Source organism: Vulpes vulpes, chromosome 12, assembly GCF_048418805.1.
Source record: "Vulpes vulpes isolate BD-2025 chromosome 12, VulVul3, whole genome shotgun sequence".
Classification (NCBI taxonomy): Eukaryota; Metazoa; Chordata; class Mammalia; order Carnivora; family Canidae; genus Vulpes; species Vulpes vulpes.
Genome location: NC_132791.1, coordinates 29,344,079 through 29,361,393, shown reverse-complemented (window position 1 = coordinate 29,361,393; position 17,315 = coordinate 29,344,079). Strand labels below are relative to the sequence as shown.

Sequence of the window (17,315 nt, the reverse complement as noted above, 5' to 3'; positions counted from 1 at the left end):
ACTTACATAATCAGACTAGAATTTCTACAATGACTTTTTTCTAAATTGGGGTTCTAAAAACATAATTTGGTGAAATTAGTCTTAACTTTAGAACACATGAGAATTCCCAATTTAAAAAAACAGTTTTGGGGATCCCAGGGTGGCTCCACGGTTTGGCGCCTGCCTTCGGCCTGGGGTGTGATCCTGGAGTCTGGGGATTGAGTCCCACATCGGGCTCCCTGCATGGAGCCTGCTTCTCCCTCTGCCTGTGTCTCTGCCTCCCTCTCTCTCTGTATCTCTCATGGATAAATAAATAAAATCTTTAAGAAAAAAAAAAGTTTTAATGCTGCATGTAAAATGTGGAAACTTCTTTATGTGTTCTGTCAATTATTTGGGGAAGAACCAAATTCTAGGCTGAGTATGAACAGTAGAGTCAAGTAGGAGTACTCAGGTAAAATTCTGTTTAAGGATAAAACTTTGTATTGGGTCTAAAACCAACGTATTACTAATGAACTATTGGACACCCAATAAATTTTAGAAATTCTATTTATATAAATTAAGTTTATATTGGATTATTTGATCACTGAAGAATAGTGAATATCTTTGATGTGAGATTATATTACCTATGAAAGACTTCCTGTTTCAGGGTAGTAGTTTGTCAAATGAAATAGATACTGTATTTTTAAAAAAATTTTGCATGTGGCATTAGGATTATTACAATAATCTCTCAATTAGTTCATGATCACAATAACTTTTAAAGTTAAGTGGTAATTTTTTATCACTAACTTCTGTATTAAATCTTTATTCAGCTTAAAGCTCAAAATGATCGAGAAACACAAAGTATGGATATCATATTTACTGAAAGACAAGCGTAAGTACAATCCATTTAGAAATCAAACATTTCTTAGTTTAATTTTGAAGTCATTTATTTCTTTATAAATCTTCTCTTTTTTTTCCTTGCATTTTTTTTTTTTTCAAGTAGACTCTGCACACAGCATGGAGGCAAATGCAGGCCCAAACTCATGACCATGAGATCAAGCCTTGAGCTAAGATCAAGAGCTGAATGAGGGGATCCCTGGGTGGCTCAGCGGTTTAGCGCCTGCCTTTGGCCCAGGGCGCGATCCTGGAGTCCCAGGATCAAGTCCCACGTCGGGCTCCCGGCATGGAGCCTGCTTCTCCCTCCTCCTGTGTCTCTGCCTCTCTCTCTCTCTCTCTCTGTCTATCATAAATAAATAAATAAATAGATAAATAAATAAATAAATAAATAAATCTTTAAAAAAAAAAACTGAATGAATGCTCAACCAACTGAGCCACTCAGGCACCCCTTCCCTTGCATTTTATTTTAAAAAGTTGAATATGTGGAATACAAATGTTACTGGTTACACATCTATTATTTTTATTTTACCATTAAGTACCCAAGTCTTATATAAATAAAATTACTATCATTTGCCATTAAGTACCCAAATCCTGGATAAATAAGATTATTACATAGATTAGATAAATAACATTTCTATTTCAAGTAATATTAAATTTTAAGATGAATAAGAATATGTTCATCTCTACCATTTATAATTTTAACCAGAGCTTTTAACTAGTTTGAATTCTGGAATTCAAGTCCCAGTCTAATAAAAGTCACTTTATTAGTGAGCTATTTACATTATTTCAGTATTCAATTATTAATTTATAATTAATAGTTATATTAATGCATATATATACACATAAAGGTATCTTTTTATATAAAGACCAGATAGCAAATAATTTTGACTCTGGTAATAAGTGGCAATGTGGCAGTGACAAAGGCCTACAAAGGTAATAGGTAGATGTGATATAGTTATCTTAGTCCATTTGGGCTGCTATAACAAAATACCACATACTGGGTAACTTACAAACAACAGGAATTTATTGCTAACAGTTCTGGAGGCTGGGCTCAAGGCACCAACATGGTCCCATTCTAGTGAGGTCCCTCTTTCTGTTCATATTAGGTATCTCCTTTCTGTATACTCCCATGGTAGAAGGAGGTCTGTGGGATCTCTTTTATAAAGGCACTAATTCTATTCATGAGGCCTCCATTCTCCTTACCTAATCACTTTCCAGAGACCACCTACTAATACCATTTACCTTTGGGGGCTAGGATTTCAATACAAATTTTGGAGGGACGTAAATATTCAGATAATAATGGTAGTTAACATGATTATTCATTGATTTTTGGCCTTAATTAAATATTGTCTAGGCAGTGCAAACATAAGCTATTTTGTACACACCCACCCTGTACATATTTTGTCTCAGAATTTTATCAGTATTAATCTCTGAGAGCAAGGGTAATAACCCAAATTACTGACATTCTGTAACACCAAATATACTGTCCTTTTACTTATGCATATAGAGAAAACAATTGGTGAAGAATTGAATTGTTAATATGTAATGATAAAACATTTGAAAGATAATACAATTTTTTCTGTTGATTAAAAACAAAGGAACCTCTTCTTTATCTATCATTTGATGCTATAAAGTGCTACCTTAAAAATTATAAATACTGGAAAACTCTTCTATTTACAAAGAAAATTCTATATTCGTGGTGACCAAGCTTTCACCTGAAAACTTTTTACTGCTGTGTTTGTTCTGTTTAAACCACTCAGCAAGTGTTTTTCATTTATCATGCATAAAATAACTCCCCTAGGTACCTATAAAGTAAATAATGAACTTAGTCTGTTGAACACATTCCAGATTAAGGTCCTAATTTTTATTTCATCATTTATCTACAGTTATATAATACTTAGGTCAGATTTAAAAATATATGAACCTGTTTTATAGATATTTCATCCAGAAAGATAGATCACAGATTACAAATTTAAGACTGTCATAGGCTTTTATGTCTATTTGGTTCATTTAGTTAAGGGAAGAGTTCTTAAAATATGATAGTTTGTCCTGAAATGTGAGCAGTTTCTTAATATCTGTAGTTGGTAATTGAGGCTGGACATAATTGGTTCTCCTGACATAAGCAGAAATTTAAGAACACAAGTTGTTTTCATGAAATTTACTTTTATATGCACCAGGTGAATAGATTTATTTCATGTGTTAATCAGAGGGCCAACATCTCAGTGAGACAAGGATCTTCCTTGGCTACACATTCAACGGGAGCAGGTAATGCCATTCCCTGAGAAGGCAGGTCTAAGGAAACTTCCATTTAGTGTAGTATGGATAAACTGTCAGGTTTATTATGGAACATTTATTCAAAATAAGTTAGTTATAGAGTACAGCCTTTAAAATATTACTATAACATTACACTCAGCTTTAATTCAATTTCACATGCTAATGTTCAATTTTAAGGGGCCTAAGAGATTAGATGTAGTCTTTGTTCATTCATAATTATATTTCATTTTACTAGATTTTTCAGATATTAATATTTGCCTCATATTAGGAAATGGTAGTTTGGTAAAATAACAGATTATTTAGAGAAAGATGTATTTTGTTTCCGTAATTATCTCACTTCTAGTAGGAACTATTACATGTAAAACACTTATATCCTTTATTGAAAACATGTTTCCATAAACACAAATATGCATTGTAAATAAGTGAGTCTTCTTATTTCACAGACAGTATGTCATCCTAAACAGTTTTTATTTTCCTAAATAGACATTTGAACTGAATTTACTATTGAGGTAACCTTTAAAATAACTATTCTGCAGAATATAACATACATATACATTATTTTTAGTCTGAGAAACTCTCAAGTACATATGCATTTTAAAAACTTTATTATAGTGAAATTTCAACATACACAAAAATAGTGTTTTTATACACTTAAATATCTATCTCCCCGCTCCTCAGCTCAGGTTCAATCCTACAGTCTTTATTTTATATTTGAATCAATGGACCTTTAGGCACTATGCCCTTTCCTGTATGATGGTGATGAAGAAAATATGACATTGTATTATTTCATTTATAAATGTATTTTATTATAGTGTTTTAGAAGTCTCTAAAAGGTGTAAATACACTTAATTTTCACACCATGGAAGGTAAAAATGATGGATTTTGTTACAATTTTTAATGCCACTCTGCATTAAGTTTTTAAAATTATGACTACAGCCAATTGATTATAAGGAATTAGCAAAATAATTAACTTTAGACTCTTCCTGTTATAGTCCCAAGATCATTGTTGTCCAAACTACGTTTTTTGGACTATTATTGTGCTATGGACTCTTTGTAGGCATACCTCGAAGAAAGGGTTTTGTTGTCCAGTAAGTTTGAAAAATTCTTAATGCTTAGTTGTTAAAGGGCAGAGAGCATTTTAGTTTGTTAGAATCTTGAATAAATCGTGTTTAAACTCAGTATTTCCTATAGTAATTCTATAGTACTTTGACCGTGTACTGTTTTCTCTCTCTCAATATTTTTGAGCATTTCCCTGGAAACTAATATTCTAGAATAAACAATTTGGGAAACACTGCTCTATCTACAGGATCCCAAACAGCTGTCCATGGACCAACTGAAGATTCCTCAACTCCAGCACAGACTCATTTGAATAGAACTCTCCCAAAGAGAGGCAGAAATATAGCTTTTTAAAAACAAGATTCATGGAGACTTGTAATACCCACTTTGGAAGCTACCATACTATTCAGTTGTGATGGTCTTCCTTTATGGTCACAGTCTTTTTTTTTATATTTGTTTTTTTTTTTTTTAAACTTTTTATTTTATTTTATTTATGATAGTCACAGAGAGAGAGAGAGAGAGGCAGAGACACAGGCAGAGGGAGAAGCAGGCTCCATGCACCGGGAGCCTGATGTGGGATTTGATCCCGGGTCTCCAGGATCGCGCCCTGGGCCAAAGGCAGGCGCCAAACCGCTGCGCCACCCAGGGATCCCTATATTTGAAAGAAGTAGTAACTTATTAAGATTGTGCTTGGACATTGTACCTATACCTTAAGTTAGTACTAAATTTTCAGAAAATTTATTGTGCTAATTCAGGAAGCATTTAAATATTTTCCAATTCCATAAATTCATTCTGCGAGCAAAAAATCAGTCTTAGTGTGTTGTATGTTTAAGCTTTTTCACTTTGACAAATTCAAAACCTTTATTTAAAAAAAAAATTTTTTTTTAAGATTTTATTTGAGGGAGAGATGGAGACAGAGAATATGAGCAGGGGGAGAAATAGAGGGAGAGGGACAGGACCAAGTAGACTCTGCACCTAACACAGAGCCCAACATGGGGCTTGATCCTGGGCCCCTGAGATCATGACCTAAGCTGAAACCAGGAGTCAGATACTCAACCATCTGAGCTACCCAGGCACCCCCCCAAACCTTTATTATTTACTGATTCCAATCAATAAAACTTTTAATATAATTTAATATGTATTACATAAAATATCTGGGCTAATATTAGAATCAGTTCATTTTAATTAATAGTTTAGGTCTTTACCTTATTAGGATATATGGTCTGAATACTGCTGAAAATAGTAATGCTAGTATTATCACTGTTACTGTATTTGGACCTACTTACTCAATACCAATGATAAAAACATCATTTTATGATACTCAAGTGTTACAATTAATATAAAAGTCTACTAGCAAAAAAAAAAAAAAATCTAGCTACAGTTTGGTATGTCACATGCTTAATCTCCATTTATGTCTAAACTGTGAGTGAACTTATAACATTTTTAAAAAATCAAACATTGAACGGAATTAATTTTCTTCATGTAATTCATGAGTATCTATGTATTTGTCTTCAATAAACCCATCATCATCTACCACAAATGAATGTAGTTGTTCAAATATTACTGTAGTATCCTCAGAGTTTGTATCTGGAACCTGTGAAAGAGAACTTGAATTTCCAGTAAAACCATCTTCATAGGTTTCTGCTTCATGCTCTTCCAGGCGATGATGATTGTAACTAAGCAGAAAATTGTACCATATTGGGCATTTGATAGCAACAAAAATGAGGAGTGAAGTCATCAGTACAGTAACTACCACACCAACAAGAAGAGCCCAACTTTTTCCAAGAAGTTTACGTTCTGAATTGGAACACCAAGAGAGAGAAAAAGCAAGAGAGATTGATTATGTTAAATTGACAAAAATAAAATAATCATTAATCATATGTCCTAATAACTCCATAATGATGGTATTAGAAATAAACATATAATTTTCTTTAAGCAAAAGTTACTAAAACTATAATAAAGGTGTTTCATAGTGTGGTTAAAAAATACCTTTTTTTTTTCCTGAAATAACTATTTGTCTTTGCAGGTATTGTTTATCATTTTACCAAAGAATATTATTGATTTATACCTATTAAATAGAATTGTGACTTAACTAGTCAAAAATAAGGCCCAAAGAAGTTAAATAAGTTGCATAATGGCATTTGGATGGTAACTAGGAAAGCCTAGTTTGGAAACTTAGTATTTTGTAAATCTTTTGTTAAGGAATTTTTCTTTTACATTGTTTCTAGGAATTTAAAATTCAGAAAATAATCAGAACTACTTCAGTTAATTTAGTATACTACCTTCAGCAATATTAATATTCAAAGCCAGTACATTACCTGAATTTTTTAAGTTGTTCAAAGAGCTATTGAATGTTGAGTTGCTAATGAAGTGAAAGTGGTTATAAAGATCTTCATTTATAGGTGGAGGAAATTTTGAGTAGCATTCAGCATTATAAGGTACTGTTTTGATACTGTAGTGATTCAGGATACCTGGGTGGATGCACGTGGTGACGTTTTCATTTTCTAGTAAATCAGAATAAGATTTATTATGGAAAATAGGATTGTTATTATTAATAAGTTCTAATGGCTAGCATTTAATAATTATTTTTACCTAGAATTTTTTGGTATATCTACCTGTCATTATTAAAGATTATTAGTAAGAAACTCTTGTATTTGCCTAGCAACACAGGAAGGGAAAGATTCACCTTCTTGTTTATTAAGTTATTTTACAAATATAGTTTAAGTGCAGTATCGTTTGGTTTGTGTTAATAAAGTTGCTATGATTAAGATTGTGGTAAAAATTGATCTCAGGCAGTGCATGGTTGCAGTTAAGGAAATAGGACATCTGTTTTTATCCTAAGAAAAAGAAATGCCTTAAAAAATTCTCTTATGAATTCATATTTAAACTGTAAGCTTAATACATGAAGTGACAGTATCATCTCATTATACAGAACATTTAAATTTCTTTTCTTCTTTTTTTCCCCCTAAAAGGCAGAGGAAGGATATCTGTTCAACAAGTATTTTTCAGGGTTTCTGTCTGCTTCCCTTATACAGGAATAGTTTCTTTCTCTTTAAAACATGAAGTGAGAGACTTTCCTGAGGTAGAATGATATAATCAATCACATTTTGGTTTTGATTAATTTAAATAATAAAAACTTACCTAGTGTCACATTTGATGTGTTCAACCAGTTTTGTAAATTCAGTAGACTACAAGAGCAGTTCCATGGATTTCCATATAAAATTATTAATTCCAGATGAAACAATTGTGGTACATCAAAATAGCTTATGAAATTGCCTTGCAAATTCAGAAGTATCAGGTTTTTTAGAGGCACAAATATGTCAGGACTCAGCTGAGATATTTTGTTTTGACAGAGATGTAACTGTTTTAGTTTATTTAAGCCCATGAATGCACCCTGTTGGATTATGTGGATGGAATTTCTACAGATATTTAAAATTTCTAGATTGGAGAGGTTACCAAAGCTATTATTATATAACATAGTGACATTGTTCTCAGTCAAATAGAGTTCAGTGAGTAAAATATATGTCTGTAGAACCCCTGTGTCTATAATATTCAAAGTAATTTGGTTATAACTGAGATCAAGTATAGTTACATTTTTATTGATATCCGCTGGAATCAAAGAATAATTCTTTTCAGTGAAATTATATTTGACTTCCTAAAAAAGAAAAAAATGAGAAATGCATTAATCAGGAAAAATATTAACAGAATCTGCCAAATTTTCATATGCAGGAAATTAGACATTGGAAGATTGTTTTGTTTTGTTTTTAGAGGGGAGGGGCAGAGGGAGAAGGGAATCTCACAATCCTGAGATCATGACTTGAGCTAAAATCAAGAGTTGGACTTATAACCACCCAGGCAATCCTGGAAGAAAATAGTTTTATTATTTTTTTTTAAGAAAATAGTTTTAGAAAAACATTTCCTTTTTTAATATTTTGATGTTATAGTGTGTAAAAAGTAAAGCAAATACTTTTATTTCCTCACTGGGATGAAATACTGAAGATTAAAGAAATTCTGTTATATATAACTGAACAAAGAGATTCTAGTTAATCGTATAGATATCTTCTGTTATACTTTTACAGAAAATATGGGTATAATTCTATTATATATATATGGAAATACATGGCAAATAATTCTCTTAACGTATATAGTGTATCACTTGTGTGTGATTTATAATTAAATTATTTTAAAATTTTTTGTTTTTAAAAATCAGAGCTACCAACACTACACCTAGGGCTATTAAATAAGAAATAATACTCAGGATATAACTCTATATAGGGTTAACAGCTTAAAGCTTGTTTTTTTTTTGTTTGTTTCTGTTTTTGTTTTTAAGATTATTTATTTATTAATATGAGAGAGAGAGAGAGAGAGGCAGAGACACAGGCAAGGGGAGAAGCAGGCTCAATGCAGGGAGCCTGACATGGGACTCCATGCCAGGGTCAGTCCCTGGGCTGAAGGCGGCGCTAAACAACTGAGCCACCCAGGCTGCCCAAAGCTTGGTGTTTTAAAAGAAAATATTTATTTTATTAATATTTTTTAAAGTGAACTCTTCAGCCAATGTGGGGGCTTGAACTCATGAACCCAAGATCAAGAATCAGATGCTGTACTGACTGAGCCAGCCGGGTGCCCCCAGAACATATTTATTTTATTAACAAATTGAACCATTTATTGAATTTAAGAGCCAGGCAACATGAAGTTCTTCCCTTATGTGGCTGTAGATCCAGAAATATAGTTCTTACTTTGACTGTTTTTGCAATTGAAGTATTTCCCTAGTTATAATAATGCAACAACAGTAATTTTCCTCATAAATATGTGATTTTTTTCAAAATATTTCCTACATTTTAAAGAGTGGTGTTTAGGGGTGCCTGGCTGGCTTGGTCAGTAGAATGTGTGACTCTTGACATCAGGGTCCTGAGTTTGAGTTCCACGTTGGGCATGGAGAGTATTTTTAAAAAAAAATAAAAAATAAAATAAAAATGGTGTTTATATCCTGCAACTAATCTCAGATTTTATGGTGTAAACTTACAGACTTCTTTAACCAACTGTTAAAAAAAAAAAAAACTTAGTTTAAATAAAATGAAAACCGGTTTTGTCAAATTAGAATCTAGCTCACACGTCACAGATTTTGAATATACATAGCTAACCAATTAGTTTTGATAGCTTAGATTTTTTTTTTTTTGCTTGAATTGCCTTGGGATATTTTATTAACTGTACACAAAGTATGCCTTTGGAAATATTTTCACTACCGGGACTGTAAAAACTTACTGTTTTAGAAGACTGCCTTTCCTCTGATAATAATAGCATGAAGAGGGGCCAAAACAAGATTGTGATGCATGTAGCTTTCATATCGCAGGCCTGATAGAAAAGAGAGTATTTTCATCTTAGTAGGAGAAGGACTTTAGAGATCATTGAGGATATTTTGATTTCCTTTTTTCTCCTTTTAAATCTGTTTTTTTCTTAAAATATATGAAATGTGAAACAAGTACATGTTCCCACACCCTCCCAACATTGTAATCTTTTTTTCTTTTTTTTCCAACATTGTAATCTTAACAAACTGGAAAGCCCCTGGCAAATGAAAGTATTTTTAGAATGTCTCAGTAGTTTCTAGATCAATTGAAAAGAACTTGTAAGACAAGTGAAGTGGTTGTATATTTTAAAATTTTAGTATATGTGCATAAAAGAAAGTCAAGACTCTATACTTATGTATATGTACATGTTTAAGTATATATTTATATTGCTATCTCTTGGTTTTTTAATTTAGGCATTGTCTATTGGTATAACCTATTGACTTAAAACTGTGGGAGACAAGAGGCTTCAGCTTTCTCATATACTTCCTACCTTCATCTTCAGTCTATCAAATGTATGCTTTCTATCTTTTCATTCCCCAAACATAGTTATTCATAATTTTGGTCTTTTTTCATCTTGTAAATTTTTTTTAAGTTAATGTCACTTTAAGAATCCTCAGTGTTTCAGAATGCTCTGAATAAAAAGATCTTATAAATTTGATTAGCTATATGAAACCTTTTTTTCCCCAAAAGAAAAGTAATTACTTTGTATTACATGATAAATTTATTTGGGAAAGATTTTTTCAGCTCCCAGGTTTATATTTCTAAGGTAGATCTTGAGAAGATATAATCATATTTTCTGCTCTTTCATCGCCTATTAAAGATTTTTATATAGATTAACAAACCTATAGTTTTTTTTTTTCTCTAAAAACTCAGCACCAATCAAACCTGTAAATATATATAGGATCTTACCTTTACTTTTTTCTTTTGTCTCTGAGACTCGTGTCCTAAGGAATCTACTGTTTCTTCTAGCACCATTAAAAAAAAAGTGTCATATGATCGCATTTCACTATGTTTTAACCTTTGTACCCAATGAACATGTGATAAAAAAAAAAGAAGCTAGACTTCCTTAGCAAAAGATTGACTAGAAGTATAATTTCTTAGTCATCTTTGACTTTTTTAGCATAACAAGTGCTTTGCTTAACCTTTGTGTTTCTTACTCTTGAAAAATGTATTAGCAAATGTACTTTGTGAATTAGTGTATATAATATTGAAAATGCAAGCATACGTTGAGAGATAAATTGTTAAAGTGATTTAAAGTTAGTCCTAAAGGTATTTTGTATTTAGAGAGATTCAAGTTGAAAAGATACCCCCGAGTTTTGTATTCCCCTAAGTTTCAGCTTTGTTGTTTACTCATTTTTATGACACTGTCATTGGTGGTTTTACTGCCAAGTTATAAGAGGAGCAAAGTGCTCAAAGCCTCAAAAGACCTGACTCTGGCCATAGGTGGCCTTCAAAAAACGAATTATCTTCCTTGTGCTGCAGCTTCCCCTCTGTAAAATGGAATTCTATATAACACTAGTTCTCATGTAAGTATAGTAGACAGATGTATCGGCCAAAACATGATTAAGATTCATTGTTGATAGTGAATAATCATGGAGTGCAGAATGAGTTAGTTCTAGATTAACTCCCATGATCATTAGTATCCTTAATCTGAGAAACAAAGAGATTGAAATTGATTACCTTTTTTGCTTGAAAGTACTATGAGCCCATAAACCCATATAAATTCAGCAGCAAACACATTTGTTATACTATAGTAATTGAAGTTCAAAGTGAAGCTATCACTCCTTGTCCAATAGTGAGACAAAAATAAATAGAAATTCCAGGTTGATTTGTTCATCCTTTATTGGATTATTATGAGATGTTTGTAGGAAAATTTCTGAGTTTAGATTCTTTATTCTGGCAGTGGGATATGAGTATGTAAAAATTGTGTGGGAAATAGGTGGATCTGTAGGGCTTAGAGAATGTAAAAATTGTAGAAGTTGGTAACTACATGTGAAAGAATAAATAGTAGAATATTACTCCTATTTTGAAACTCAAAATAGAAATTTTGATACTGAGACTAAACATTTATCTTCAAATAGTCTTTATAAGTAAATCTTGAAGTATTTATATGATAACTAGCATCTTCCTATTTTTTTCAGATTTTTTTCTCTGCCCTATTGATAATTGACCTTGCTTAGGTAGTAAATAGCACGTCACTGGTATTTCTTGTGATTATATGATAAACATGGTTTTTGTTTGTAATTGATTCTTACTTTTATATGATTATGCCTGTGATGTCTCTGTTACATTTTTTGGGAAATTAACTTACTATTTTGTAACACTAAATATATAGCTTTTGGAATACCAATTTTAATTAAAGTAGTAGGTAGGCAAAATATATTAAAGTTATGATTTTTTTAAATCAAATTGCACTGTAGGTTTCCCTACTCAGAGATCAGTCAGAGTTGTGTTACTTTATATCATTTATATAACGAACTACCATGCAAGATTTCATTTGGTCAAAATTCTGTAGATAAAAGATGTTTTGAAACCACTATTCTAAAATTTAATTGTCTTGTCTTGAAGGTATGACAAAGTGTAAATACATCTTCAAGTATACAATGCTTTAAGGATTTTCTGTGATAATCTTTTCTTTTCTTTTCTTCTTTTCTTTTCTTTTCTCTTTTCTTTTCTTTTCTTTTCTTTTCTTTTCTTTTCTTTTCTTTTCTTTTCTTTCTTTTCTTTTCTTCTTTTCTTTCTTTTTTTTTTTTTTTGGCAAGAAAGTAAAGGAAGGGGATCCCTGAGTGACTCAGCCGTTTAGCACCTGCCTTCAGCCCAGGGCGTGATCCTGGAGTCCTGAGATCAAGTCCCACATCAGGTTCCCTACATGGAGCCTGCTTCTCCCTCTGCCTGTATCTCTGCCTCTCTCTCTCTCTCTCTCTCTCTCTCTCTCTCTCCCCCCATCTCCGTGTGTGTGTGTGTGTGTGTGTGTGTGTGTGTGTGTGTGTCTCATGAATAAATAAAATCTTTAAAAAAAAAAGAAAAAGAAAGTAAAGGAAAATGAACAGTAAGGAAATAGAAGGATTTGGGGATTGAAAAGAGAAAGATGTGAAATAAGTCTGCTGATGAGGGCAACATTTTTTTTCAGAAGTATAAGGGATTCTCCTGTTTTCTTAATTTTTAATTGAAGTATAGTTGACACGTAATGTTAAGTTTGAGGTGTACAACATAGTGATTCAACAGTTCTATATGTTAGTCAATGCTCACCACAAGTTATCATCATACAGCACTATCACAATACCACTGACTATTACCATGCTGTACTTTTCATCCCTGTGACTTATTCATTCCATAATTGGAAGCCTGTACTAGTTATAAGGACCTCTCCCCTTCATTTTTGCCCATCTCTCACCCTCTCCCCTCTGGCAACCTACCACTAGTTCTCCAAATAGAATTTTTTGTGCATCTATAAGGATTACAAACTATGTTGAATGATTTTACCCTAAGTAAAATTTATTGATGTTTTTCCCCTCAATGTAGTAAGAGGAATACTGGATACTTTTGATTTCAGGAAGGAAAAACAAATTAGAAGTGTAGAAGAAGAAGTTGAACAGGAAAAGCAAGCAGCAGATGGCATTATCAAAAACATGTCTCCTGAAAAACAAGTCAAGTATATAGAAATGAAAACCACAAATGAGAAATTGTTGCAGGTAATACTAATCACTACTTGGTCCAAGCATTTAGAAGTCTTAATACTATATGATCTAAAGATGAGCAGCATTGGCATCCCTGAGAACTTGACTAGACCTACTTACTGATTAGAATCTTAAAGTCCCAGATAATTTTAAGGATGGACATTTAAATTTAAGAAGCACTGATATAGAAAACTTCTTTTTTTCATGCTGCATAATGACCTAATCTTACTGTATTATTCATTCCTATGCATCTTTCACTTTTGCATGTCATAAAGATACATGAAAACACTTTATTTTAAATGAACTGTTGATGGAAATAATAAAGAACCTCATATACTAAAGCAATAGGGATGCTTACTTTCTTTCCTGCCTAATAAGCAGCACATCGTTTACCTCTGTGTCCTTGATTTGAACAGCTCTTGCCTCCTAATCATGGTGTTTAAATAAGCAATCTGGGAATCTGCTGAGGGGTTATTGAGAATTCTCCCAACATACAGTCATGGTGGTGACTCAGATTTGCAAGTTAGTGGCCTTACATACCCAGATGTCCCTTAACCAAACAGTTAATAGAGAATGAGTCCGCACAAATGCCAAAAGTGAATGTGGTTTTGGTTTCTCAGATACTACTTCATGGACAATTTAACTTTTTATTTTAGTCAGGATTTATAAACTAGAATAAAACACTGAAGAAAGAGTATAATATAAATGCCAAAATACCATCAAAATGTAGCTAATCTTGCACAGCTATTTTTGAATAATAAGTAATCAGATTAAAAAATCTTCTCCTTAGGAGTGAGCCACATAAATTACTATATGTCTTGGCCCTAAAAGAAATTAGGCAAAGGATGTGGAAACATGGTTTAAAAAATAAAAATTAAAAATCATAACTTTAAACAAGAACATCATGAATTTGAAAGCTGCTGATATTTAATATTTTCAAAACACAGTGATGATTCACTGTGCTTCTCCGATTGACAATGTTTGTCCTTCTCTGATTGAGATGATTCACTGTGAAAAGATCTGGCTACCTTTGACAAGCTCGAAGTATTTTTCAAGGTAGATCTTGGCAAAGTTTTTAGGAATAGTTAAATTGGCAAAAATAGAAATAATGTGTTTTGGGTGTTATTTTTTTCAAAAACTGAAAAACTTAATTTTGTTTTGGATGAAATTAGGAAAAGCTTGCAGTAGAACAGGCAAATTATAAACTCAAAATTTAGGATTGTGAATGGGTACGTTTCAACCTATGATTGAGTAACACGAACTTATTTTTTTAATTGAAGTGTAATTAATATGCAATATTTTATTAGTTTCAGGTGTACATTATAGTGATTCAGTATTTTTATACATTATGAAATGATCAAAAATAGAATAATGTTAAATTTTAATCAAGTAGCAAGATATGAGTTGAATATGTTTATAACGTTTACTTTGTCATATCTATATCTGAAATGTTGAGAAACACATTTTAAATATAACTTGTATATATATTTGCTTTTTTCCCCTTTTTTAGGAGTTAGACACACTTCAACAACAATTAGATTCACTGAACATGAAAAAAGAGAGCTTGGAAGCTGTAAGTATAAAATCAAATAAGGGTTCTTCTATTAGCTACAAAAGATAATTCAGCTATATATTACATATATTAATGGAACTCATTCAAGTATTACTTAGTAATTTTCTAAGAGAGATATGATTTTTTTTCCCATTCAGCACCACAAATATCCTACTTTGGTGAGAAATTAGTTTCAGTTATTGAGTACCTACTGTATGCAAAATCATTCTGCCATGCTAAGACATGCAAAATCTAATGGTAATTTAAAGACATGCACAAGAAATTAAAAACGAGTGAAGAGATCAGTTCATCATTTTAAAGGTGTAAATGCTTACATGTTGTTTATTTAAAGCAGTTTAATTTAAAAAACCGTGTTTATGTTAAAAAATTAAATAAGATGAAAAGTGAAAATGCCTATTTTGTTTTCCTCTTTCCAGAGAGAACTACTTTGTATTTTTTGAGTGCTTAGTCTGTGCTTTTTGAGCTCTTTACATAGATTGCCAGTATTATTTAGTCTTTATAACAATTTTATGGTCTTATCTTGGTTTTTAATTTTTTTTTAAGATTTTATTTAATTATTCATGATAGAGAGAGAGAGAGAGAGGAGCAGAGACACAGGCAGAGGGAGAAGCAAGCTCCATGCCAGGAGCCCGACATGGGACTCGATCCCGGGACTCCAGGATCACACCCTGGGCCAAAGGCAGGCGCCAAACCGCTGAGCCACCCAAGGATCCCCTTATCTTGGTTTTATTGGGAAAACTTCAAGTGGAATGCCCATATAATGTACTGTCTGCAGCATGGTTTTGTTTTCACCTAACATTCTCTTTTAAATATTTATTCACATAAGCTCTCAGAGATCTCCCTCATTATTTTAAATTACTGCATTGTGTTACATTGCATGACTATAGTACAGCCTTGTAGATGAGCAGGTTGTTTATAGTTTTTTGGGGTTATAAACAATGCTGCAGTTAAATGCATGCATTTAACATGCATTTTATGCAAAGTTAAATGAGTAGGTCTTCAGATGAATTTTTTGCAGTGGGTCAAAAGATAAATTACACACTTCTAAAATGTAAAGTTGTCAAATTGCCTTCCAAAAAGGTGGTTCCATTTTCTACTTCTAGACTCAGTTTAAGGGAGGGCCTGTTATCCTATCCACTCATTAATAGCAAGCATTATTCACTTTTTCCATTTTTGCTAGTTTGATAGGTAAACATTTCTATCTTGTTTTAATTTTCAGTTATTTATGAATGAAATTAAGTATTTCTTTATATATTTGTTGGCCAATGATTTCTTTTTCTGCGAACTACCTTTTCATGTCCTTTACACTTCAGTATACTGTCTATACCTCAAACCTTACCTGCTTTTCCTGATTTCCTATGGATTCAGGTAGGTATCATGATGATAGGATTAGTAACAATTGTAGATTGACAGAATTGCTGTCATCTCTCTTGCAAAAGAAATTAGCATGAGTATTTTGGAATTCTTTTAGAAATTTGCTGTTGAAAGAGTAGTTTGCTTAAAAAAGTTAAGATGGCTTTCTTTACTTATTGTCTACATGTGAGTATATATAATTTTAATATTTTTGGATCTCTCTGGTAATAGAATTATGCTTTGAAGAATAAGGACCATATTCAGTATTAACACAGCTGGCCTACAGAATTCTTCATTATCTGTTTTAGGGTGTGTGGGGAATGTCAAGTCTTACTTCAGTTGGCAAATTTAGTATCTTCGGGAAGAGGTGTAAACTTATATCCTTGGATTTAGTGTTTGTATCGATACCACATTTTGGCATCAGTACACACATGTGTGCCTAAAATAACATGAAATTTTACAAAAACTTATAGTATTCTCTAAGAATATATAAGTTGTGGGGTGACAGGGTGGCTCAGTTGGTTAAACATCTGACTCCTGATTTTGGCTCGGGTCATGATCTCATAGTTACGAGATTAAGCCCCAAATTGGGTTCTTCACTCATCTTGGAGTCTGTCCCTCTCCCTTTTCTCTTCCCTCTGCTCGCACGCTCTCTTTCTCTTAAATAAATAAAATATATAATCTCTTAAATAAAATATATATTTTTATCATATATAATATATATTGTGTATATGTGTGTGTGTGTGTGTGTATATATATATAAAGAATATATGTCATTAATTCTATTTAACTTTTGCCAGATTCCTTATATTTTTTTTGGACTTGTTCTTCAAGAAAACATGTCAAATATCGATCAGCTAGTTAGGATGATTAAGCAAAAGGAAAGGGGAGATAATTATGAAAAGGGATACCCCAAAATATCTGCATTTCTTCTGTCTATATTTTATTATCACACTTTTTGACTTGAAGCTAATCCATTATTGAGCTATATATACGATGCTTTCTTTTTTTTAAAAGGTTTTATTTTTAAGTAATCTCTACAGTCAACATGGGGCTCAAACCTACAACCCCTAACATCAAGAGACCCACTCTCCACCAACTGAGGCTGCCAGGTGCTCCTATATTGTGTTTTTTAAATAGGCTTTCAGACTTCGTCTAATTCACTTTTTCCTTTTAAGATTC

The 17,315-nt window shown here is 32.3% G+C and overlaps 2 protein-coding genes across 5 annotated transcripts in view; one reads left to right on the top strand and one right to left on the bottom strand.

The window, feature by feature from the left end:
- The window catches only part of IFT74 (intraflagellar transport 74), an 87,789-nt gene that overhangs the window by 16,886 nt on the left and 53,588 nt on the right, over positions 1-17,315 (top strand). For all 4 annotated transcript variants that reach the window (XR_011995512.1, XR_011995511.1, XM_026009004.2 and 1 more), the window contains exons 8-10: positions 789-850; positions 13,084-13,222; positions 14,718-14,780. Coding sequence is in view for 2 of the 4 variants with exons in the window: in XM_026009004.2 (XP_025864789.1) it covers positions 789-850; positions 13,084-13,222; positions 14,718-14,780 (264 nt within the window). In the remaining 2 variants the exon portion in view is untranslated. The remainder of the gene's footprint in view (positions 1-788; positions 851-13,083; positions 13,223-14,717; positions 14,781-17,315) is intronic.
- Positions 3,482-10,519, bottom strand: LRRC19 (leucine rich repeat containing 19). The gene is made up of 5 exons (XM_026009006.2): positions 10,440-10,519; positions 9,448-9,537; positions 7,327-7,840; positions 6,504-6,689; positions 3,482-5,982 (listed from the first exon to the last, which is right to left on the bottom strand). Exons 1-5 carry the CDS (start codon positions 10,503-10,505, stop codon positions 5,654-5,656), a joined length of 1,185 nt encoding a protein of 394 aa, XP_025864791.2. The 5' UTR covers positions 10,506-10,519; the 3' UTR covers positions 3,482-5,653.